The 25,293-nt window shown below is 40.0% G+C and overlaps 1 protein-coding gene across 2 annotated transcripts in view; it reads right to left on the bottom strand.

The window, feature by feature from the left end:
- mfsd1 (major facilitator superfamily domain containing 1) overlaps window positions 1-25,293 on the bottom strand; it is a 58,753-nt gene that overhangs the window by 26,481 nt on the left and 6,979 nt on the right. For both annotated transcript variants that reach the window (XR_013497433.1, XM_078208998.1), the window contains exons 2-9: window positions 21,026-21,078; window positions 17,476-17,588; window positions 17,309-17,351; window positions 16,103-16,170; window positions 13,432-13,540; window positions 10,329-10,431; window positions 7,609-7,707; window positions 5,144-5,255 (exon numbers count right to left, since the gene is read on the bottom strand). Coding sequence is in view for 1 of the 2 variants with exons in the window: in XM_078208998.1 (XP_078065124.1) it covers window positions 5,144-5,255; window positions 7,609-7,707; window positions 10,329-10,431; window positions 13,432-13,540; window positions 16,103-16,170; window positions 17,309-17,351; window positions 17,476-17,588; window positions 21,026-21,078 (700 nt within the window). In the remaining variant the exon portion in view is untranslated. The remainder of the gene's footprint in view (window positions 1-5,143; window positions 5,256-7,608; window positions 7,708-10,328; window positions 10,432-13,431; window positions 13,541-16,102; window positions 16,171-17,308; window positions 17,352-17,475; window positions 17,589-21,025; window positions 21,079-25,293) is intronic.

The following is a 25,293-nucleotide window of genomic DNA, read 5'->3' as shown; positions in this document are numbered from 1 at the left end:
CCAAACTTTCTCCTCTTCCATCTGAATCAGAAATTCGACCATATTGTGGTCACTAGACCCAAGAGGGTCCTTCACAATAAGATCCTTAATTCTACCTACCTCGTTACACAATACCAGATCCAAAATAGCTCGTTCCCTCATCGGTTCCGTAACATGCTGTTCAAGGAAACTATCCTGACAGCATTCTAAGAACTCTTCCTCCATTCCACCCTTACCGACTTGAGTCTGCCAGTCAATGTGCATGTTGAAGTCCCCCATGATTATTGCCGTTCCGTTTTTACACGCATCCCTTATCTGCTTGTTTATAGCCCTCCCTACCTCAACATTATTATTTGGGGGCCTATATACCACACTTACTAGTGTCTTTCTCCCTCTACTATTCCTCATCTCTACCCATAATGATTCCACGTTTTGTTCCTCAGAGCCTATGTCATCCCTCAGTACTACCCTGATATTATCTCTTATTAATAGCGCGACCCCACCACTTTTTCCTTCCTGTCTATTCTTCCTAAACGCCTGATACCCCTGGATATTCATCTCCCAGTCCTGGTCACCTTTCAGCCACGTTTCTGTAATGGCCACTAGATCGTACCCACTTGTGCTGATTTGCACCATCAACTCATTTACCTTGTTCCGAATGCTTCGTGCATTCAGGCAAAGTGTCCTTATTCCAGCTTTTATAAATTCTTGATTTCTCGAGGAATTAAGGGCTATGGGGAGAGAGCGGGTAAATGGAGTTGAAATCAACCATGATTGAATGGTGGAGTGGACTCGATGGGCCGAATGGCCTTACTTCCGCTCCTATGTCTTATGGTCTTATGGTCTTTATGGACCCGCTTTGATGAGTCGCGAACACCCTCTCCCTCTACTCCCTTATCTAAATTACCGCCTTCATTCACTTGCACCCTCTCCTCTACCATTAATTTTGTAATTCCCCTTACCCCTGCATCCTCCCCCCCATCAATTAGTTCCTTGATCCTAGTCAACTCTTCTAGCTCCCCTCCCCCCAACCTATCTAGTTTAAATTCTCCCCAGTAGCCTTAGCCAACCTACCGGCCAGGATATTGGTCCCCCTACAGCACAGAAAAAAGCCCATTGACCCATCGCATCTGCGCCAGTCAAAGACAATCCACCAATCAATTTTAATCCCATTTTCCAGCACTTGACCCATAGCCTTGTAAGCCTTAGCCATGTGTGCCGTGGCACATCTAATTACTTAAATGTTATTAGGGTTTCTGCCTCCACTACCGTTTCAGGCAGTGAGCTCCAGGCTCCCACCACCTTCTGGGTGAAAACATTTTTCCTCACATCCCCTTTAAATCTCTTACTCATCTTAAATCCATGTCCCTCTAATCATTGATCCCGCTACCAAGAGGAAAAGTTTCTTCTTGTCTACTCTTATCTATACTGTTCATGACTTTATACATCTCAATCACCTTCCCCGAGTCTGCTGTGCTCCAAGGAAAACAACCTCAGACTATCCAATCTCTCTTCATAACTAAAACTCATCAGCCCAAGCAACATCCTGATAAATCCTCTCTGCACCCTTTCCAATGTTATCACACTCCTCCTATAATGTGAATTCCAGCACTGCACACAATACTCTAGCTTGGCCTAACCAACATTTTATATAGTTCCAGCATAACCTCCTTGCTCTTCAACTCTTTATGTTTCAGCTGATAAAAACCATATGCCTTTTTAACCACTTATCCTGCTACGTTAAGGGACCCATGTATATGCACACCAAGATCCATCTGATCCTCGATGCTTCCCAGGGTCCTGCCATTCATCATGCATTCCTTCCCTTGTTTGTCCTGCCCAAGTGCATCACCTCACACGTATCCACATTGAATTCCATTTGCCACTGATCAGCCCATCTGGCTGGCCCATCTCTATCACCACCCACCAATTTTCATGTAATCTGTAAATTTATTGTTCAATCCTCCTATATTCAAGTCTAAATCATTGTTATAAACGACAAGCAGCCAAGGCTCCAATATGGACTGTTAGGGGCCTATAAAAAACTCCCAATGTGATTGCTCCTTTTAGATTTTTTAAGTTCTACCCATACGTTATACAGATAGTGTGTTTCGCAAGGATTTAAGTTCTGGTTCAACTGGAGATTCCACATTTTCCTTTGCTGGTTAACCCTTAATGGCCTTAACATGTTTTGCTAGTTTCTATCAGAATTGATTTCTCTCAAACTGCATCTTGAGGTAATGTGCTCATGAATGATTAAATAAAACACAGCGGTGAAGGCTCTTTAGTTTTCAGGTTAGCCGTCAACTAAAAGGGTTATGGTCTCCTTAACTACCAGATTTCTGTAGCACAGCAACTCCATTATTTTGGCATGGCTTTTAGAACAATCCAATTCGCTTCTACTCTCTCAACTGCATTACAAAACTGGGTAGAGCTGACTCTTTATCCTGAAAAATGATATTGTGATACAGTTCATGTTGCAACAAGAATCTGATTTATAATTGCACATCTTCAGCTTTGTAGTTGTAAATAGCTGGAGTTCCACTCCACACTCAACTTCTAGATTTCATCTAAGCTGACACTCGAACGTTGCAAAGTTGGGGATCACTTAAGTCCAGCTGACTTTAAAAAAAAAATATTCTTGGGATGTGGGCATCACTGGCTAATCTGACATTAATTGCCCATCCATAATTGCCTTGAGGCAATGGTGGTGCTGAGCTACCTTCTTGCACTTCTGTAATCCACGTGGTGAAAATACAAAACCATGTTGTTAGGGAGGAAGTTCCAGGATTTTGACCTAGCAACAGTGAAGGAAGTGAGATATATTTCCACTTCAAAATGGTAGATGACTTGGGGGGGGGGGGAACTTCCAGGTGGTGGTGTTCCTGTATGTCTGCTACCCCCTTTCCTCCTAATAGTAGTGGTGTGGGCTTGGATGGCGCTATCTAAGGATGCTTGGTGAGTTCCTGCAATGCATCTTGTAGATGGTACACACTGCTGCAACTGTTCATTGGTGGTGGAGGTAGTGACTGTTTGTCGATGGAGTGCCAATCACGAGGGCTGCTTTGTTCTGGATGGTGTTGCACTTGAGTGTCGTTGGAGCTACACTTATCCAGGCAAGTGGAAAGCATTCAATCATATTCCTGAATTGTGGATTGTAGATGGTGCACAGGGTTTGGGGAGTCAGGTGGTGAATTACTTGCCATAGGATTCCTCACGTCTGACCTGCTCTTGTAGCTACAGTATTAATATGGCCGTTCCAGTTCAATTTCTGGTCAATAGTAACTCCCAGGATGTTGACAGTGAGAGTTCAGTGATAGTAATACTACTGAGTGTTAAGGAGCAATGGTTAGATTCTCTCTTGCTGGAGATGATTATTGCCTGGTACTTATGTGGTGTGAACGTTATTTATCATTTGTCAGTCCAAACCTGGATATTGTCCAGGTCTTGCTTCATTTGGACATGGACTGCTTCAGTATCTCAGTAGGAGTGACGAATAGCGCTACACATTATGCAATCAGTGAACATCCCCACTTCTAACCTTATGATGGAGGGAAGGTCACTGATTAAGTAACTGAAGACGGTTGGGCCCAGGACTCTGGTGATATTGTTTGACAAATGGATATTGCTCTCATTTTCTGACAAACTTTCCGTCCTTTATCCAGCTGATTGTGGAAATCTGCCATGCACAAAGTAGTTGTTACCTCTCACCATACAACAGAAACTGCTCTTGAAATCTGATAATTTTGAGAGAAATGCCAGATCATTCTTACAATAAAGGGGTGTCAATATTGCAAATCTCATTAATGTGCAAGTCAGCCAGCAAATTCAGGAGAAAGAATTATGCCAGAAATTTCAAATTTCCACAACTTTCTGATTGATGTACCATGCTCCACTGTTTGCTTTACATGAACGACATCTCACCTGAATCAACCTGTTACCTTTAAGCATTTGCTGGAAAAGCACATGAATTGTCAATTAAACTTAAGACAAAGCTAAATCTCAATGCATGACACACAATTTTTTAAGGATGATTGTTGTTAATGCTACTCCAATCACTGGCTCAGGAACTTAACTGTTTGAACTGAGTTCTCATTCCTTCAGGTGGTAAATTATTAGATATGAAAGCCAAATTTTGTTATTTTTCTCTATTTTCTTTCTCTTCCCAATCTAATCTTTCTTTCCCTCTCCATTTCTCTTTCAGTACCCAATTTTACTCTAATTCATCATCCTTTTCAGTCATTCGTCTCGATCTTTTCTCAATCTTTAAACATCATTTGATAAGGAGATATACTATAGTTTCCACCGTTCACCCAAGACTCAGATGCCCTGTTATCCTCACCGTACCATTGTTATCTTGCACTCAAAGTTATGGTGCAAAAGATCTTTAAAGCTGAAGGATGCAAAAAAAGAGTTGCATATGCATCCCACATGATACTTAAACTCCAGTAAGATATGTTCATAAATAAAATATATTCTCTTTCTGTTGAGTACCATCATCTTGTGTCATGGCTTACCTTTGGGATTGAAATTTTGAGCTCTTCTCTTTCCTGGCCACTACAATGATAACCATTTGAAAGCATCTTTCCTCTTGCTGTTGAACTGAACAGAAGGCTTACTTTAAACCCTGTGGAAACCACTGTTGTGATGGGTTTTTAAAAAAAATTGAACATTGATCACTTGGTTTCCTTGTAAGATCAGCAATCTTTTCATCATCAGTGAGTTCTACCTGCTTATTTAACTCTGCTGGGAATTTCTTTCAGATATCAAAGCTGGACAACTTCTTAGTGTAGTTAAAACTACTAGATATCTGTCCCAAATTATTCATCAATTTTTAATCATAGAATTTCTCTCATCGGAGATTTTCCAACTCCACTTCAATTACTGTAAATCAGCAGTATGGTTTCTATCCCTCCTTAACTACTTTATTAAGTCTGCATGCAAGATACTCCAGACTATGTCAAAACATCATGATCCTGCAAGTTCATCTTCTCAAATTTGGTTTAAGATTTGCTATCTCACAAGCATCAGCTTTATGTGCAACTGGTTCTGATCTATCTGCACCTAGATTAACGCCATCAAATTAATCCAATTGCTGCAAAGTCCCTAAACTAAAAAAAAAGCATAGATTACAATTAAGGTTGAACAAACTAAGTGCACTCACTTTCCAAGTCCAATAAATGGGAAAACAGCCACATAATAAAAAACACAGATAAGGAACATCAGCCAGAGGGATAACGAGAAATCTTTCACATCTGTCAGTTTAACAACGTCACCTAGAAAGATAAAAAAAATATATTAAAAAGCAATTTACCATGTCAATTTTAAAGCAATGCCTATCCCGATAACCCTACACATTTACCATAGCTAATCCACCGGATCGACACATCTTTGGACACTAAGAGGCAATTTAGCAAGGCCAATCCACCTAACCTGCACATCTTTGGAGCGTAGAAGGAAACCGGAGTACCCAGAGGAAACCCATGCAGACATGGGGAGAATGTGCAAACTCCACACAGACAGTCATCCAAAGCCAGAATTGAACCTGGGTCCTGGCACTGTGAGGCAGCAGTGCTGGCCACTGTGCCACCATGCTGCCTGCCTTGTAGCTTCTCCATTTTGATACAATGTCAGTTCAACATTGGCACTAATGACCTCAAATATACAACTATAGTGCATAAAGGAACTACAATGTTGTCTCTCTTTGGCTAATGTTAAGTCGACAGAGACAAATCACTATCAAATCACTATTATGTCATATTAAAGGACATAACATCCATGATAGAAAATGGCAGATTATTAGAAGTCCCCATATTTTGTTTTCATAGGGAGTTCGCAACAGGGAACAAAGACCAATTACAACATTTTTTGTTAAAGCAGTTTTCATCGCTAAAAAAATTTATACAGACAGAAGAGGTTATGGAATAAGGCAATGTTTAATTGAAGAACGCTTGAAAAGCACAGCAAACAGTTTAGATGTACTGACTACCCTCAGAGCTGGACAATGGAACCTGAAATCAAGAGCAACATTGGAGCAACCAACAAATTAATGGTGCTGTGTCCCTAGCTGTTTATAGTGTACATTAATGATTTAGATGCGAAAGTAGAAAATATGATCAATAAGTTCGTAGATGACACAAAAATTGGTGGTGTGGTAAATAGCGAGGAGGAAAGCTTTAGATTACAGGATGATATAGATGGACTGGTCAGATGGGGAAGTGTGAGGTGATGCATTTTGGAATGACGAACAAGGCAAGGAAATACACAGTGAACGGTAGGATGCTATAAACGACCAGAGTGACCTTCGGGTGCATGTCCATTGACCCCTGAACGCAAGAGGACAGGTAGGTGAAATTACAGCATGAGATACTGACCTTTATTGGTCGTGGCATTGAATACAAGAGCACGGAAATTGCGATAGAGCTGTATAAAACGCACATTTGGCCACAGATAGAGTACTGTGTGCAGTTCTGGTTGCCACACTATAGGAAGGATCTGATTGCTCGAGAATGCATGCAGAAGAGATTCACCAGGATGTTGCCTGGACTGGAGCATTTCAACTAAGAAGAAAGGCTGTTAAGCTGGGGTTGTTTTCCTTACAACTGGAGGCTGAGGGAGGATCTGATCCAGATTAGAGGGTAAAGTGGAAGGTGCCTTTTCCCTTAGTAAAGTGGCCAATAACCAGCAGGCATAGATTAAAGGTAAGGAGCAGGAGATTCAAAGGGGACATTTTCATCAAGAGGATGGTGGCTATGTGAACTCTCTGCCTGAAAGGGTAACGGAGGTGGAAACCCTCACATCATTTAAGCGGCATTGAGGTAAACACTTGAAACACCATAGCATACAAGGCTATGGACCAAGTGTTGGAAAATAGGATTAGAATAGACACTGATTGATGACCAGCGCAGGCACGATGGGCCAAAAGGCCTCTTTTTGTGCTGTGAAGCTCTATGACCCAACTTACAAGATAAAATATGATTAAAATTTACAACTTCAAATCCAGCAATTTTTTTTCCCTGCAAAAACTTCAGGAAAAAAAATCTGATAAGTAGCTCCTGCAGGCCACAACAGCATAAGTTGATTTGTCAGTCTGATCAAATTTTCTTTGATATGACACTGAATAATATGAATCCCAGGAATTAAAAAATTGCAGCAGCATTCTGCAGCAGAATGACATTTTATTCACAATGCACTAAGTATTGTATGAAAGCATAAAACATTGCCAGAATACTACTTTACTAACAGACATTTGGAATATTAAGTTGCAAAGAAGTCAATAAACACTACTTAAATAGCGTAGTCAGGTTGCCTCCAACTGCAAGTGCTCAGAGTTCTCAATTCTGGTCAACAACATAGACGATATTATGAAGTTCAGTCCGATTGTCAACCTAGATGGCTTTCAGAATATTAATAGCGGGAAAGCTGTTATTGTAAACTGTCAATACTTTAAAAGAAAAGGCATTATTTTAATGAACAAACTGAGAAAAATCAACTGATATTTGCAAAGTACTCAAAAGAAATTATATTTCACTATTATTGATTTTTGCTGAATTATAAAAATGCTGATTTCAATTTCAGTTCCCTATTCCAAAACAGCTGGAGTGAGAAGTAACCAAGCTTTGAACTAACCTGTTTTTTCTTGATCTTTATTTAAAATCCTCTTCGCTCTTTTGTCTAAGTAAGCAATGGCGAATGCACACAACAAGGAGAACACACATGTTGATGCAGCTGTAAGGATAAAAGTTTAAAGACTGGTTAAGAATATTAAACTACATATTTCAATACTCAGCAGGAACAAATGTCAAGCATAGACTAAAGAGTCCAAGAAACTAATCTATGATGATTCATTCCTCAACCAACTAAATACAGATTAGTCATTTCTCTCAATGTTGTTAATGGAACTTTACTGTGCATAAAATGGCTGACATATTTCCCTGTATGACATTTGTTTATACGTGGGAAATATGAACCAATACTCGAAAGAATATATCACACTTCAACTAATGCCATGGGATGCTTAATATTCACATGAACTGCCACAATAGACAGATACACACAACACAAGCAGCCACCTAGATGATTCAAGTAAGTCCTGAACAGAGCTTCAAATCACAACCTATGGCTTGAAACTGAGTGTGACAACAGCCAAGTGACTGAAGTAGGTGGTGGTGTGCAATATGGTAAAACTATTTCAAGCGAAGTCACTATACCTGACGCATTTTAAAATGAAGAGGTCCGGACAAACTGAATAAATTCAGGCCTTTCTGTATTGTGACATTAGTGTACCTTTAGGAAATGTTCTTTTAAAATCACATTCTCTGCAGCTTTAAGCAGTTTTCCTCTCATTGCTCCCGGGCCGGCTGCCAGAAACTCTTTTTATTGCACCTTCAGTGGTTTAAATGGGGTTTGTTTATTTTTACTCTGGGATGTTTTATGACTCTGCATTGTAAGGAGGATGGTCTTGTGTTTTGGACAGTTTTTCTTTCCTTCCTCGTGAATTTAAGGTTTCACTTCCTGTTTTGGCTGGCTGCAATTTGCGTTTTAAAAGGGACATCAAGCTGAAAAGAAGTATTTCTCTCTCTCTCCCTAACTTTGGAAATGCTGGTTAGCTGAAAGCAAGGCTTCTTGCCTTCCTGGAGTAGAGAATCTGCTGCAGGTGGCTCGACCAGAGTCACTCCCTGATGTTTTTGGAAGCTGTTCTGACTCCAAGCTTGTCTCCGTGTGCCTCAAGAGAACTGCAGCATTCATCCAAAGGACTCAGTTCCAGTATCACGTGAACATTAGTCTTTGCTGTGTTCATCCTGTGAAAAGGATTTTTGGTCGATCGGAAGTTTTATTTGATTGGAACATTTTTTAAGGATATACATTGACATGGTTGTTTTTTTTGTTTGTAATTGATGAAAGTTATCACTAATTTCCTTTCCATACATGTTAACTATATTCTTAAATTAACTTTGTTTGATAAAAGCTCCCTAATGGGTCAGTTGAATCATACCAGAGGTGAAACATATTATGCTTATCCTAGCCAAATTCAAAGTGCAAAATTTATGACCTAGGTGGGCTTCATAAAACACTTGAGTTTCTGACCTGAATTATAACAGTATTTTGCCGATTAGTGAACAATGTTGAAAAGAAAGGAATTATGCAAAGATATAAAATTTATTAAATAGGTTATGTTCCATTGCGCACTGGCCAAATTGCCACTGTTGTTTTGAAACTGTTTGTCTTTTGTTAATGTTGACTCAGAAAATAATGCTAGTCATATTCCAACATCCAAACATCATGCAACATAGAATTTCCAAGAGTATTAAGCTGTCCTCCAAGATTGCAAATGTAAGGAAAAAGGATGAAAAACATCTTCCTTGCCCCTGCCTAGTCTTAATAAAAGGTGCAGTGTATCTGTGCAAAACCAAACAAAGATCTTGTAAGTCAATGGAATAATTTTGCTGTTTCCAAACAAAACGTTAAGGATTTATTCATTGAATTGGTTATTGATGTTAATGGAATTGCATTGACAAGCAAATACCATAGATACCAACTCTGATCAAAGAATTCTGCTCACCTTAAGGGAAGACTGTGATGAAATAACCTTATGGCAGGACACAGCTTATTAGTATAATTCACTCTTATATTTGTGCTACAGAACAACTATTCTTGACTTATCAACTGGTAATGTATAAAAAGGATAGCTTCTTTGGGCCTCATTTTTCCTTTATTGCTGACTCTTTTGCTATATTCTAAAGAGAACTGTATGAGCTAACCCAGACTGACAATACCTGAATACCTAAATGCAAATTATATAAATAAAAAGGAAAGTAATTTTTCTGATGGAAGGCTTAAACTGTAAACCAACTCTTAAACAACATAAGCTAAAGAAAGTGCTCAGTTTCTAAATTGCTATGCTTACTGTCAGTGACCAAACTTGTGAAGTGAACTTTACTGACCCCTCGATAACCACTAAGAATCACCTTCAGACCTCTGTACTTGTTAATCAATGTAATTGGAGGAAGTGACCTTTCAGAACTGGGACTGCATGAACAAAAATACATCCATTTACTGTCAGCACCGACAACAATCCCACCCAGGCCCTATCCCCATAACCCCATATATTTACCCTGCTAACCCCCCCTGACACTAAGGGGCAATTCAGCATGGCCAATCCACCTAAGCTGCCTGTCTTTGGACTGTGGGAGGAAAGTGGAGCACCCGGAGGAAACCCACACACACACAGGGAGAACATGCAAACTCCACATAGACAGTTACATTAGCAAACGCACATAAACTGTGGCCAATAGGAATTCCAGTTATTATTCATGTCAGTTGCACAAAATGAAAATAAGGTTACAAACCTATCATGAGACTTATGCCAAGCGCACTGTAATTCATAGAGCCCACCATTCCTACTGCTCTTGAATAGATCCACCCCATAATGTTCATGTTCACAGTACTACCCTGTAAAAAAAACAAGTAGTTTAAACTTTGCAGACTTACTTCAATGAAAGACAGATTTATGCATGCTGCTTGCCATGTGCATTTATATTTTTCAAATCTGCACCGTCAATAAAATCAAGTTTGATACTTGCATATTCAAATTATCCTATATCCACAACAACTACAATTGTCACTCCAGATAGATTCCACAGCCTCAACTTCCTCCTTCAACCCAAGAGGAGGATGGACAAATTTTGCCATGTCTAGTCAATGGAGTTCTTAAAAACTGCACTTCCAGCATGAATTAATGGGTTTTATGAAACTAGTTGCTACAAAGCATTGAAACTAGTAAAGTTAATTGAATTCATTAATCAAAGAGAATGAAATTCAAGCAAATAACACTGGATTTAAAGTAAATTGCAAATTATACACACTAACCTATCTCCCCCCACCCCCAACCACACACCCAAGTTTCATTTGAACGGGAAACCCCATCAGGTTACACTTAAACTGTGCTCAGTGAGAATTAGTGTCCATTTGCAATTGTGTGGGTATATTATAACATTTCTTAAAAAGTTCAAAAAAATCTTGTTTAAATCCTTTCTTTTGGTATAGCTACTCCACTTTGGCTCTCTTCCTTGGGCAATAGACCTTTACCAATGTAAATAGTCATGAAGAGGCAGAATGCAAATGCAACCTGGGGAAAATTTTCCCTTCTTCAAATAGTGATACAGGAAAAATTAGGATCTCAAGCCAAGGATAACCTAGAAGAGTCATGGTCACCTCTCAAGCCAACTAAACTAAATAGAACAAGGAATCACCATCTAGTCAGTATTCCTCTACATTTTCTGAAAACAACTGAATTGTGTTGGGGGTGGGAGGAGGGGGGTAATTCTAAGTCTTTACACAGTCGACATTTTGCATAGCCTCCAAAAATACAGTTAAAACTGCAGTTTGGAGACACACAAATGGAGTCCAAAAGGACATTCCTTATCTTGTGTAAGGAAATTGGAAAATATAGTCTGACAGTGGACATTGGTCAAATTTGTAAAAACGACCAAATAGAGATCAGAGTGAATATTCATATGGGCAAAAATAATGGTTATTTGATACAAAGTAACAGACACAGAGGAAAAATAGGAAACGCACACAGTCTATGTGTGGTGCTCAAATAATGACGGAAGTTTGAAAGACCTCGGACTCTCAGTAATTTAATGTTTAACATGTCTTACCAGTGCAATCAACCAAGTTAACAGAATGGTGACAACACAGCCAAACAATAGAACAAAAAATTAGAAAGATATCACGGCGGCACGGTAGCACAGTGGTTAGTACTGCTGCTTCACAGCTCCAGGGACCTGGGTTCGATTCCCGGCTTGGGTCACTGTCTGTGTGGAGTTTGCACATTCTCCTCGTGTCTGTGTGGGTTTCCTCCGGGTGCTCCGGTTTCCTCCCACAGTCCAAAGATGTGCGGGTTAGGTTGATTGGCCATGCTAAAATTGCCCCTTAGTGTCCTGGGACGTGTGGATTGGAAGGATTAGCGGGTAAAATATGTAGGGATATGGGGGTAGGACCTGGGATTGTGGTCAGTGCAGACTCGATGGGCCAAATGGCCTCTTTCTGTACTGTAGGGTTTCTATGATTTCATGAGCAAACTATATCTTGAGCAACGTGTTTACTTCTGGTTACAGCAATAATGTGACATTGACAAACAGGAAGCAGTGCAGAACAGAGTAAGTGTTGATGTTGTGAAGAAAGTTTAGAGTAACTTTGAGCTGGGCGGCATGGTGGCACAGTGGTTAGCACTGCTGCCGCACAGCGCCAGGGACTCGGGTTTGATTCCTGGTTTGGGTCATTCTGTGGAGTTTGCATGCTCTCTATATCTATGTGGGTTTCCCCTGGGTGCTCCGGTTTCCTCCCACAGTCCAAAGATGTGCAGCTTAGGTGAATTGGCTATGCTAAATTCTCCCTCAGTGTACCCAAACAGGTGCCGGAGTGTGGCAACTAAGGGATTTTCACAATACCTTCATTGCAGTGTTAATGTGAGCCTACTTGTGACTAATAAATAAACTTTTACTTTTTTTTTTAAAAAAAAGCTTTTCAACCTTCAAAATAGGCATCTGAGTTGTGGTTTTATATTTTATTACTCAGTCAAGTGATGTGGGCACGCCTGACTAAGCCAGCATTTATTACTCGTTCTTAATTGTCTTTGGGAAGGAGGAATACAAGACTGTATGTAAACAATATGAAAAATTATTCTACATTTTGAGTGTAGGGTAAGGTGCCCCAGGTTCGCTAGTAAAAGGTACATTTTGCACAGTTATATCAAGAATATCTTTTTCACACAAAATCAACAATAATGGAGGTGAAAACCTTTGGAATCTTTTAAGAACCAAACAGATGGAAGTTAAGAGGATCATTCTGGGTTGATGTACCAAGATAGACTAAACAATGCACTTTATTCGTAATCATTTGGTGATGTCCAGAATTTGTCACGAGGGATCACAGATGCGAAGGTACCCTACTTTTTGAGAATGCAAGAAATACGTCTCGTGTTGATTTCATTATTGTGTCTCCCAAAGTAATTTTATAGAATTCAGAACACTGGCAACCAGAACTGCACAAAAATAAAACCACCATATGTGGTAAGCACAATTTTAGGAAAGGTTGTTTAAATAAATCCTTGTAGGATACAATTAGGCATGTTCTCCCTCCTCCCAGTTCTTGTGTAGTTATCTCTTCATTAAATTTGCTGTCTAAATAACAGTAGAATGTTATATAACTGTATGCATGAAATAGTTTATTTATTGGACATAAATGTAAACTAGCAAAGCATAATACATTGATGCAGTCCAGCTCAAAAAGTGCCCTTTACAAAATTAGTTTTCTGTTTTCCTATATTGCATAGGATACTGTATATAAATGCTGCTTATTTCCAGAGATTTTAATAAGATTAATGCAATCATGGCAAACTATTTGGATTTTTATTACGGCCCAGGATTTAAAACATGCTATTCATACCAGTCTAGCCATGCTTAGCTGCAGCCCAAAGACAAGGTTTAGCTCTTTGCCTTTGAACCAACTGACTGCATATGTGTTTTGTGCAACAGCGAGCGACTCCCCACCAATCCTATAAAAGTGAAAAGAAACATCCGATTAAGTTTCAATTACTTTACAGCTCCACTTTACTCTCAATTACCTGCAGATCAAATTAAGCAGAGGGCTTTTCTGGTGTCAGGTTAGTAAAGGCATTGTGCAACCGAGCCTTCTCAGATCAGAGGTAGTGGCAATAAAATTGGAAAAGAAGTCAAAGAATATCATACCAAAATCTAGATTCTAAATTAACCAGCTGCCCAATTATTAAGTATCAGCTTGACTCATTTGACAGCACATGGACCTCAAGAGGTTCAAGCCCACTCCAGAATCTGAACACAATTAAAATTGACATTTTTAGATACCCTCAATATGAAGTCAATAGTTCACCACAGAAACAAGGGACAACTGAAATATAACAAAGTGTAAAGTTATCAATAGTACATTTATCCTTAAAACATACACAGGTGGAAGTAGGTGGCCTTTTGAAGAAATGAGGAGAGGATTGGAAGCTCAGTTCAGGATCAAATAGGAGCCAGAGGCTAGAAACACCCTCGGTCAACCTGAAACATTAGCCGAGGAGGTTGGAACAGAATTTGTTGTGTGTGTGGTGGTGGTGGGGGGATTTGAGGACTGAATATCAGACAAGCAAGGAGGCAGCAGATACACTGTTGAGGGGGTAGATACAAGTGGTGGAGGCACAGATTTGTATCATCAACATACATGATGTCTTGTCGAATGATGGGTCAAGATGCAGCAGGTAGATGAGAAATATTTTGCAGACAAAGATGTTCCTGGGTGGACTTTAGATAATGGTGAGAAATAGCAGAAAGAGAAACCACTGCCAAAGATTCTCTCTCTCTGCTTTGATAGGTAAGATTTGATTTGATTTATCATTGTCACATGTATTTCCTACAGTGAAAAGAATTGTTTCTTGCATGCTATACAAAGCATACTGTACATAGGGAAGGAAAGTGTAGAATGTAGTGTTACAGTCATAACTAGGGTGTAGAGAAAGATCAACTTAATGCGAGGTAGGTCCATTCAAGTCTGATGGCAGCAGGAAAAGAGCTGTTCTTGAGTTGGTTGTGTACGTATCCTCAGATTTTTGTACCTTTTTCCTGACTGAAGACGGCAGAAGAGAATATGTCTGGGTGCGTAGGGTCCTTGATTATACTGGCTGCTTTCCCGTAGACAGTGTCAATGGATGGGAGGCTGGTTTATGTGATGGACTGGACTTCGTTCATGACCTTTTGTAATTTATTGTGGTCTTGAACAGAGCAGGAGCCATACCAAGCTGTGATCCAACCAGAAAGAATGCTTTCTATGGTGCATCTGTAAATGTTGGAGAGAGTCGTAGCAGACATGCCAAATTTCCTTAGTCTCCTGAAAACGTAGAGGCGTTGGTGGGCTTTCTTAACTATAGTGTTGGCATGGAGGGACCAGGACAAGTTGGTGGTGATCTGGACACCTAAAAACAAGAAGCTCTTGACAATTTCCAATTCATCCCTGTTGATGTAGACAGGGGCACGTCCTCTACTACGCTTCCTGAAGTCGGTGACTATCGCTTTGTTGAGGGAGAGATTATTGCCACCACACCAGTTCACCAGATTCTCTATTTCTTTCCTGTACTCCGTCGCGAATGGAACGAGGCAATGGCAGTTCCACTCAGCTGGAGAACTGAGGAGATACAGTGGAGGAGAATGATATGGACAACCTTGTAAAAGGCTACAGAAGTGACAGTTACTGTAGTCAAGATCATAGAACATGACATTTACTGCTTTGATTAGGGCCCTTTCAGTGTGACAAGGCAGAAACATAATTGGAGAGGTTCAAACATGGAGATGCAGGAAAGATGAGCACAAATTTGGGAGATGGCAATGGGTTCAAGGGCTTGAGAAAAAAAAAGGAGCTGGAGGTATAATGACTGTCTGTAAATGTTGAGGAGAGTTTGGTACTATGGAATCACAATCTCAAGATAAAGGGTCAGCCATTTTGGAATGAGGACAAAACTGAATCTGTAAAATTCTCTCTGAAAGCTGTGGATGTTCCGACGTTGAGTATATTCAATACTGAGGTCAATAGATTTGAGTAATATGGGTATCAAAAGATATGGGGATAGGGTGAGAAAGCTGAGTTGACATACAAGATCAACCATGAATTAACTGAATGGCAGAACAGGCACAGGGGTCCAGATGCCTAATCATGCTCCGATTTTATAATGTTAACAGAATGTGTAACATCTTTACCCAGAGATCCTATAACACCCTACAATTGTATTGTAGATGTAAATCAGAAATAGTACATTCCCACGTAGAGACCAAGCACTGCATCTCTAAGATCTTCTACATGTTGAAGGTAAGGAACAAAATATCAACAATGCCACTTCATTCGGCGTGGTTAACTGACAATCCCAGGCACCTTGATTAACTGACAATCCCAGGCTATCTTAACATTAAGCATGACTGCTTTTGAATAAATAGGTTCATGCTGATATTAAAATAATAGATTGGAAAACTTGTCTCACTTTACTCAGCAAATAATCTGCAGATCACTGTTGGCTGTGTGGTACTTTAATAGCATAAAATAATCTACTCACCCAAAGACAAATCTTCCCAACTCCATCAGCCAAAATGCATTCAACAGTGCTCCAGTAGCAACAATAACCTTAAAAAAAAAACACAAATTTATATTGCTTTCCATCTTTGTGGATTTCTTCTCCTTTATCAGGTCTTCCATACCTTGGAAAACATGACACAAATCAACCCACAGCAGATAGAAACTAGAAGCAGAAGTAGGCCATTTGGCCCTTGGACATCTGCTCCACCATTCATTTTGATCATGGCTAATCAGCCAATTCAATATGATTCCCCCCTCCCCCTCCATACCCCTTTAGCCCCTGGAGCTATATCTAACTTCTTCCTGAAATCAGACAACGTTTTGGTCTCAACTACATTCTGTGGTAGTGAATTCCACACATTCACAATGACTAAACACTCAACCTTCTCAATACCAAACCCAGCTATGGGCCGGGTGCAGGAAGGTGCGATTAGAAGGGACACCTGGGGTATTCTCAGGCTGACATGGACAAAATAAATCGAATGGCTCCTTCTGTGCTGTAACGTTTTTATGGTTTTGGACATCTTGTGACCAAGTTAGGAGGTGCTGTCTGCACTTCATCATAACTTGATTTCTGGCACCCAGAAAATAGTCAGATCATGTTTAATAAAGTGCACATTGCAGTGAACCACAGGCAACATAAGCTTCTGGGTGATCTGTGCTTTAAAAAAAAGTCCAAATCCTGAAAATTGAGTGCTGGCTAGCGGAAACCCAAGACTGGCAGCTGTACTCAAACAATCATATATTAAAATCATCTGGCTGTCTGACAGTGGGGAAATGGTGGCATAATAGTCATGTCAGTGGACTAGTAATCCAAAGTCCCAGGTGCTCAGAATAACACAGGTTCCAAGTCCACAAATTTAAACTCAGTTCAGTGAAAGCTAGTCTCCGGAATGGTGACCATGAAACGATCATTGATTGTTGTAAAAACCCAACATTAATGTCCTTTAGAGAACCAAACCTCCCATCCTTACCCAGTTTGGTCTATGTGTGACTCCAGACTTTGAGCAATGTGGGTAACTATTAACTGCCTTCTGAAATGGTCTAGCAAGCCAAATGCTGGTCTTACCAGTGATGCCCACATCCATGAAAGAATAAAAAGGGGCACATGTTCAAGAATGCAGTATTCCCGATTACACTGAGTATTTTATAAACAGTCACAGAATAAATGTGAATTTTTACTCACTTGCCCAACACAGACAAACAAGCTGAAGATTATTGTTCCCAAACTGCAAGAAAAGTTTTAAATGTTATATTTCAGATCACACAATTTCACTTGCTTTTAGATGAAAATTGGTTGAATTTAAGAAAAGAAACAAATTCAATGCAAGCTTTTTTTGTTGATGCGCTTACCGCATTCCAAATACCTTGTCCAGTAAAAATCCTCCAAAAAAACAGAGGACAACGTTGGGCCAGGAATACCAGGCATACAGTTGCATGAATGTAGCAGTATTAATCTTCATATCCTATCAAGAGAGAAAAATTTCAGATCAAGTTGCAATTTCAAATACTATAGGCAAGAATTCTGAAATTTGAGAACACACAGCCAACTGCATTGGAGTAAACAACATAATGTGACATTATGTACAATACTTACAATGATCATTAGATTTTAAATAGGCAAGTCACAAGATACAATGAAGTCATATGCCAGACCAAGGGACAATAAAACAGTTATTAGATAAGGGTTATATTACCGTAGAAAATTCAAGATTGGAGCGTTTTCTCTAATCAAAATAATTCCTCTCACTTCAAATTTTAATTCCAAAATTTCTAGTACTATTTTCCCATTTTTCTGTATTAAGTTACTAAATAAAACTGATAATTCAATTTAATCATAAATTGTCATCATCAGGAAGGAAATGCATCATGACAACTCAACAGAAATGTTGGGAAAAGTTTATTGAGAAAGGAAATTGAAAAATCAATATAAATCCCCTTTATTCATAACTTTAAGTTTTGGTTTAAATGACAAAATGCACTCTTAGATTCCAAATTGAGCACATTACAATGTTTGCAGCCAATCTCGCATGCTAATTCACAGCTTGTTAATAATTCTTGCCATATTGCATAGTCAATAGCAAAATACTTCATTTCAACCAGCTTGGGAAATTTCCATTAATATGTAGAATGTAAGAAATACAGCGACTTTCAAAGATTCATCAAAACCATAACTTCAGAAATAACAGATCTATAAGCAAACATATACTTACAAGACTACAACATTAAGACATCAATCTGCACACCACAATGGATAATTTCTATCTACGACTTTGTTTCATACATGATCCTATATCTCAACATAAGCATACGCTAGTGTACATTATCCTTCAAATTTAAACCTCCAATATCACATTCTTATTTTGATGCTGCAGGTGTAATATCATGAAATCATTTTCACTATGCAAAGTGTAAATAGTTTCCTGGCTTGTGTTTTTTTGCAGAAATGTCATTTGTATCTATGCTGAGCTTAAATCAAATATATCCCTGACTCACTAAAAGTTTGGTGTTTAATGTCAAATATTGCACGAGTACTCTCCCTTACGCATCAAAAGTGTTCATAAAACAGGAATGAATGTGTTTTTTCACCATTAAGTTACCATTTTCAATTCATGCATGTGTATGGAATGCCAATCACTTCAACTGGGTGTTACATAAATAAAAATGCACAAACCAGTAAAAAGCACTGGTATTTACGGACCATAGTTGGGTTATGCTTTTTATGGCTGGGTTTCAACAGAAACACAAGCACTCATTAACTAATATTAAATGTTGAAAAATAGAAAATTTAGGAGATTTGCCCGAGGAGATTTAATAGAGGCATTCAAAATCATGAGGGGTCTGGACAGTGTGGACGTGGAGAAACTGTTCTCATTGGTGGAAGGATCGAGAAACAAAGGACATACATTTCATTATTGGCAAAAGGAGCAATGGTCATATGAGGATAAGCTTTTCCATGCAATGAGTGATTATGATCTGGAATGCACTGCCCAGACTGGTAGACGCAGGGTCAATTGAGGCTATCAAAAAGAGAATGGAATCATTATCTGAAAAGCAAAAAAATTATAGGGCCAAGGACAGCACACGTGATGGGCCGAATGGTGGCCTCTTGTCCAAAAGGACACTCTTACTTATTGGTTAAATAAAACTGTGGAAGTCTGTATTTGGCTTTGCCATTGCTCTGATTGTTTTATTCACAGCATGTGTGAACAATGCCAATTATTTCAAATTAATACTCAGCAAGGTTGGGTGGGACTTAAATCAGCTGCAGATCAAAATGAAAGTGGTAGTAAATGCCCTTGCCCAAACTGGTTTGGCTTTTATGACAATCTTGAAGCTTTCAGGGTATTTTATCCCCTGGTGCCAGTCCACAAGTTATCGGACATGCTGAATTTAATTTCAGAACTTTGCTATGGTTAGACCCTCAACGTTTAAGGTTGCTAATCCAATAGCATGCTCCATAACATTAATGTACATCCACTTGAATTCAATAATATTTCAATGATGCTTGTCCAAAACATATTCATGAAATATTCTGTGGTTTGAAGGAATGCCATAACCTTTGACCACACAACTATTTCAAAATTAGTTCCATTATTTAACGTTTTAATGCAGTATGTGTGTTTTCGTCCAATACTTCCAATTAACACTTGGCAGAAATAAAAAAAGAGAATGTTGCATATTATATTGTATATCTGACTTGCAAATGGAAGACAAATCAACGTGCAATTATTTTGTGACAGTTAAAAAAAGCCACTGTACAGAACAAAAATGGAGTATTTTCTAAATCTCAACAACTCTACCCCCAGTCATGTCACTGAGTTCAGGAGTATTCAATGGCATCATGATTTTAACACGTAGCTGAATAAAAGAGCAAACTACATAAATATATAAATATGCATATCAAACATGAAATCTGCCACAAACCAGGGCATTCAGAACTTTAAAAAAAAACATATTCAAATGTTTGCTGTGGTACTGAAGAGTGGTATCCTGCTGTAGCCTTATCAATATTCCCCTCACCCCAACAGCACCATGGATGCACCTACACCACATGGACTGCAGCAGTTCAAGGAGGCAGCTCACCACTACCTTCACAAGGACAATTGGGGATGGGCAATGAATACTGGCCTCGTCAGCAAAGCCCACATCCTGTAGATGCACCAAAGAAAATACAGCTGAAAATAGGTTCATTACCAAAGAACTTTCAGCGCTCAATCCACCATCTGAGTCACATGATTTTAAAGAACTGAAAATCATCTCAAAAATGCAGAACCACTTACTTGTTTATTTGGTGCACAGTAATCAGTGTCATAGTAAATTGAAAAAATGTAAATGCCTTCAAAATTTGCCTAGTGCCCTTATACCTAAAGGAATCTTAATTTTACGAGTATTCTCGAATGTGAGCCAACAGGGGCAATTAATGAATAGTCACAATGGTGTTTAATTCAATCTGGGGTGTGGCCAGTTGTGCGGGCAGGGCTACAAATCCATTCTTAAGGTTGTGGCTAGAGGGTTTAAACAAAGAAAAACTCTTCAAACTGTCAGCAAAGTTGTAAAATGGTGCCGAAAATCAACTGCTTTTAGCATCCATTTTTAATACTCTTATGTATTTCACGCAAGAAATGAGTGCATTCTGTGAGAAAAGTGGTTTAGCAAAGATTCAATAACCATCACTGTATAAAAATAACATTTACATAGCTGACCTCTTTACACATAGAGTTGATGTCAACATGACTAATAAATATTGGCAAAACATCTGAAGTACCGAATGCTCATCACCGAATTCAGGTACAGTTAACACAGCAATCACACAATAAACTTTCATAGTACCAGGTGCACTCCAATAGTTTTCTTTAAAGTTAGCAAGTGCTGGACTGTATGTTTAAGATTTTCAACTTACACTCAGAACTTGGGTCTGTAAAGCAGCTGGATTATCATAGCAGAAATAACTACCTGAAAGAGAGAAAAAGTGTTCGTATTGTTACAAATGCCTAATGTCATATATGCTTTAGAGGTGTAGATTTTTAGGTTTAGAATGAAATTTGAATGCAGGTTCAGTTGGGAAAAAACTTGGCAAACATCTAGAGGTTGGCAAACCACACAGACTCAGAACAATAACAATTCAAAATGTAACTTGTGTTCACTGAAGTTCAAGTCAGAGTAAAAGGGTGAGAGTCATAGAACAGCAGTGGTCTTGCTTAGCTGAAGAACAAGAGATGTTTGTGTGCCTTCCCAGAAGTAAGGAAATCTTTGAAATTAAAAGGAGCCAATTTGTATTTGTATCTGGAACAGGCTGTGTATGTTATATTGCCATGGAGGTGAGCAGAGCTTAGTGAGATTCTTTGATCTTGAGTTGTGAATTGTCAGGAAAAACAGATGTAGTTTTAAGTGATCCATATCTGTATTGTTAAGCATTAAAAGCATAGTTTAAAATGGGATTAACTTAAGCGTTGCTGTGTAAGGAAGGGCAAAACTCTAGTTAGATGCTTGCTAGACAAAGGTGTTTGAATGTGTGCAAGTTTGGTCAGCCCAAACTGTGCTTCGATTTGCTCAGAAAAGTAAAAAAAATAAGTAAAATTTGTTGCTTAGTAACCAAGGGTACCTTTAGAATAGAGAGGTTTTGAAAGTGCAGCTTTGACTGAATTTTTGGCAATTGGTTTGTAATTCGGTTTGTAATATTTGAAAGGTTAAAATCCACCCTCTCCCATCATCTTACTATCACAGAGTTGCCAAGTTGGAAACTTTCTGCCAATCCCACCGCCAGAAGTAATTTCTGAATTTCTATTTATAAAGAGCAACCTCCACGGAGACAGACATTAGTTCGTGCACACAAAATTAATCAAATTTAAAAAGAAAAGCCATGAATACAAGTTTATACAAATTCATTGTTTTTCATGGCAATTTGTCTTCACAGTTTTCTCTCCAACTTTGCTCACCATTTGCCTGGCGTGTGAAAATTCATGGTAGTCTCAACCCTGAAATATCCTATTTTCTTGTTCATTACAGAGCAAAGATTTGGATAGTTTGCCAAGAAACCGAGTGCATTCTGGCAATTTTAACTGATGAATTTTGCAAATTCATTTCCAACTATAACCAGATGCTGGGCTTTCCTCCGTTTAGATATTTTGTAGGCATTTGCCAAAGGTACGCAGAGAGCTTACTTCAATCTCTAACACTCTTCTTCAATATCTTGAATTCTCTCGTTGCTAAACAATTATTTGTCTTCTCTACTGTGAACTCGGCTGTGTAGCTGCCATTCCTTCTTGATACCACAATACCATATTAGAGGACATGATTGGCAGGAATGCAGCGAGGTGGTAGCCTTAACAGCATGTGTCCATATGCACAGACATGAGGAGCTGAACAGTTGCCTTCAATAGTATACTATTCTATGATTCTATCAATGAGCAGGTGTGCGCCAGGGTGGTTTGACTTCAATGAGTGAGCAGATGGTGAGCACAAAGTGCTTGCATTTTTTTGGCGAAAAGTCAGGCGTCAACTTACTACAGAATCCCGACAGTGCAGAGAGGCGCCATTCGGCCCATCGAGTCTGCACCGACAACAATCCTACCCAGGCCCTATCCCCATAACCCAACACATTTACCTTGCTAATCCCTCTAACCTACACATCCCCGGACACTAAGGGGCAATTTAGCATGGTCAATGCACCTAACTCGCACATCTTTGGACTGTGAGAGGAAACCGGAGCACCTGGAGGAAACCCACGCAGACAAGGGGAGAACGTGCAAACTCCAAACAGCAAGCCAAGCCAGGAATTGAACCCGACTCCCTGGCGCTGTGAGGTAACAGTGCTAACCACTATGCCACCATGCCGACTTGTACATAAAATGAAAAATGAATGATTTTTGGCCAAAGGTTGGGATCACCTTTTACACAAGGTCGACCATTACTTGAGTATACAGCAATGATTTTTTTCCCCCTTTATTTGACCAATTTCATACCCTCCATGTAGTCTGCAAAGACTTACTCCATCGGACAAATGTTTGGTGCATCCGAAAGTATGACTCTCAACTTAAAAATGCACAACCAAACTTTCATTTTGGAACTCAATTAGCTCACTCCTCTGCTTGACATATTACCAAAGGTTTACTTATTTAAAAATCATATCATTGTCAAGAACTGAAATTTGAAATAAGCTCTACAATCAATCACTAAGTAAAATATAAAAAAGTGATAGAAGGGACAGAGTAGAATATGGTACTGATTAGTAGATGAAGGTCTTTACGTTATCGGGATTCAAAGTTTAATAGTCATTAGAGCTTGCTCATTGTCCATTGGACTCTTCTTAAATCATGTTGTTTTTGTGTTTTTCAAACTTTTTTTTCTAGCAACCCACTTCTACCAAATGGCCATGCCTTGTGATCCATGCCACGTTCACTTACTACTTGTTTCTAGCCCTTTCTTTCCCATCACCAAACAATCCATGTCTACAATCGGCTTTGTTGCTGTTGTTGATCCATCGTCGTCGATGAGGACCTCAACACCATTCGTCATTATGAGACTGGATGCGGTGTGCCCGAAGATGACTGATCAGGCCAATTCGGGCACGGAATGTCCTGGCACATATTGGGCAAACTTGTGTAGGCGCTGTAGTTGTTGCGCTGGTGGCTCTGGACTTGCGTAGCTCGCGCTCAAGTTGTGCTTCAGCATTGCACCTTGCTTCATAAGCCTCACAGCCCTTGTGGATGAGGCAGCGCCAGGTAGGGCGGTTTTGTGCCAGCGTTTCCCAGGTGGTCGTGTCTATGTCAAGTGACTTCAGGGAGGCCTTGAGTGCGTCTTTGTAACGTTTCTTCTGCCCTCCATGCGAGCGTCTTCCAGCAGAGAGTTCCCCAAAAAGGAGCTGCTTGGGTATGCGCTCGTCCGGCATACGGATGACATGACCTGCCCACCGGGTCTGTGCTCTCATCAGCAGTGTGTGGACTGATGGTAGACTTGCTCGAGAGAGAATTTCAGTGCCTGGTACTTTGTCTTGCCGTCTGATGCGTAATATTCTGTGAAGACAAGTCATGTGGAAATGATTGAGCTGTCTTGCATGCCTTCGATACACAGTCCACGTTTCACAGGCATACAGGAGGGTCGTGAGTACCACGGCGCTGTAGACCTTCAGTTTTGTTGCTGGGCTGATTCCTCGACGTTCCCATATAGTGGAACGCTGTCTACCGAAAGCAGAACTTGCCTTTGCTATTCTGCAGTTAACTTCTGTATCAATAGTCACTGCTCGGGAGAGGGTGCTGCCAAGATAAGTGAACTGGTCCACTGCCTGTAGTTTCTGCCCTTTGATTGTGATTATGGGTTCTGTGTACAGTGCATGAGGAGCAGGCTGGTGCATGACTTCGGTCTTTTTAATGTTGATGGTGAGTCCAAAGTTGTCACAAGCCGTGGAAAATTTGTCCATACCGACTTGCATCTCTGGCTCTGAGCCAGTATACAGGGCGCAGTCATCGACAAAGAGGAAGTCTCTCAGAACAGTCTCCTTCACTTTGATAATAGCTTGAAGTCTCCTCAAGTTGAAGAGCTGTACTTAAGGCTGATTCCAGCAACACAGTCCTGGAAGGCATCATTCAGCATGGCAGTAAACATCATGCCGAACAGTGTGGGTGTGAGCACACAGCGCTGTTTGACACCATTGGTGACTGGGAATGTCTCAGGAGGATTCTCTGCCGTCCAGTACTCTGGCCATCATGGAACTGGCGTATCATCTGAATGAATTTGGGGGGCAGCCGAACTTTGACATGATCCTCCACCGGCCTTGTCGGCAGCTTTCGTGAGGTCAACAAAGATTGTGTAGAGCTCGCGATTCTGCTCCTGACACTTCTGAAGTTGGCACGCGGCAAAAATCATGTCAATAGTCCCGCGACCTTTGCGGAAGCCACACTGTGACTCTGGAAGCAGGCTCAGCTCCAGATGAGTGACCAGATGATTTAGCAGGACTCTTGAGGGTTTTTCCTGCGATGGAGAGCAGCGAGATTCCTCGATGGTTGTCACATACTTGCCGATTGCCCTTCCTCTTGTAGAGGTGTATGATGGAAGCATCTTTAAGTTCCTGAGGAATGGATCCTTGCTTCCAAAAGGACTGGGACAACTCGGTGAGCTTCTCGATAAGTACAGGACCAGCAGCTTTGTAGATCGCTGCGGGTATAGCGTCTG

Source organism: Mustelus asterias, chromosome 3 (genome assembly GCF_964213995.1).
Source record: "Mustelus asterias chromosome 3, sMusAst1.hap1.1, whole genome shotgun sequence".
Classification (NCBI taxonomy): domain Eukaryota; kingdom Metazoa; phylum Chordata; class Chondrichthyes; order Carcharhiniformes; family Triakidae; genus Mustelus; species Mustelus asterias.
Note: the sequence above shows the minus strand (reverse complement) of the source record. Positions and strands in the feature narration are given on the sequence as shown.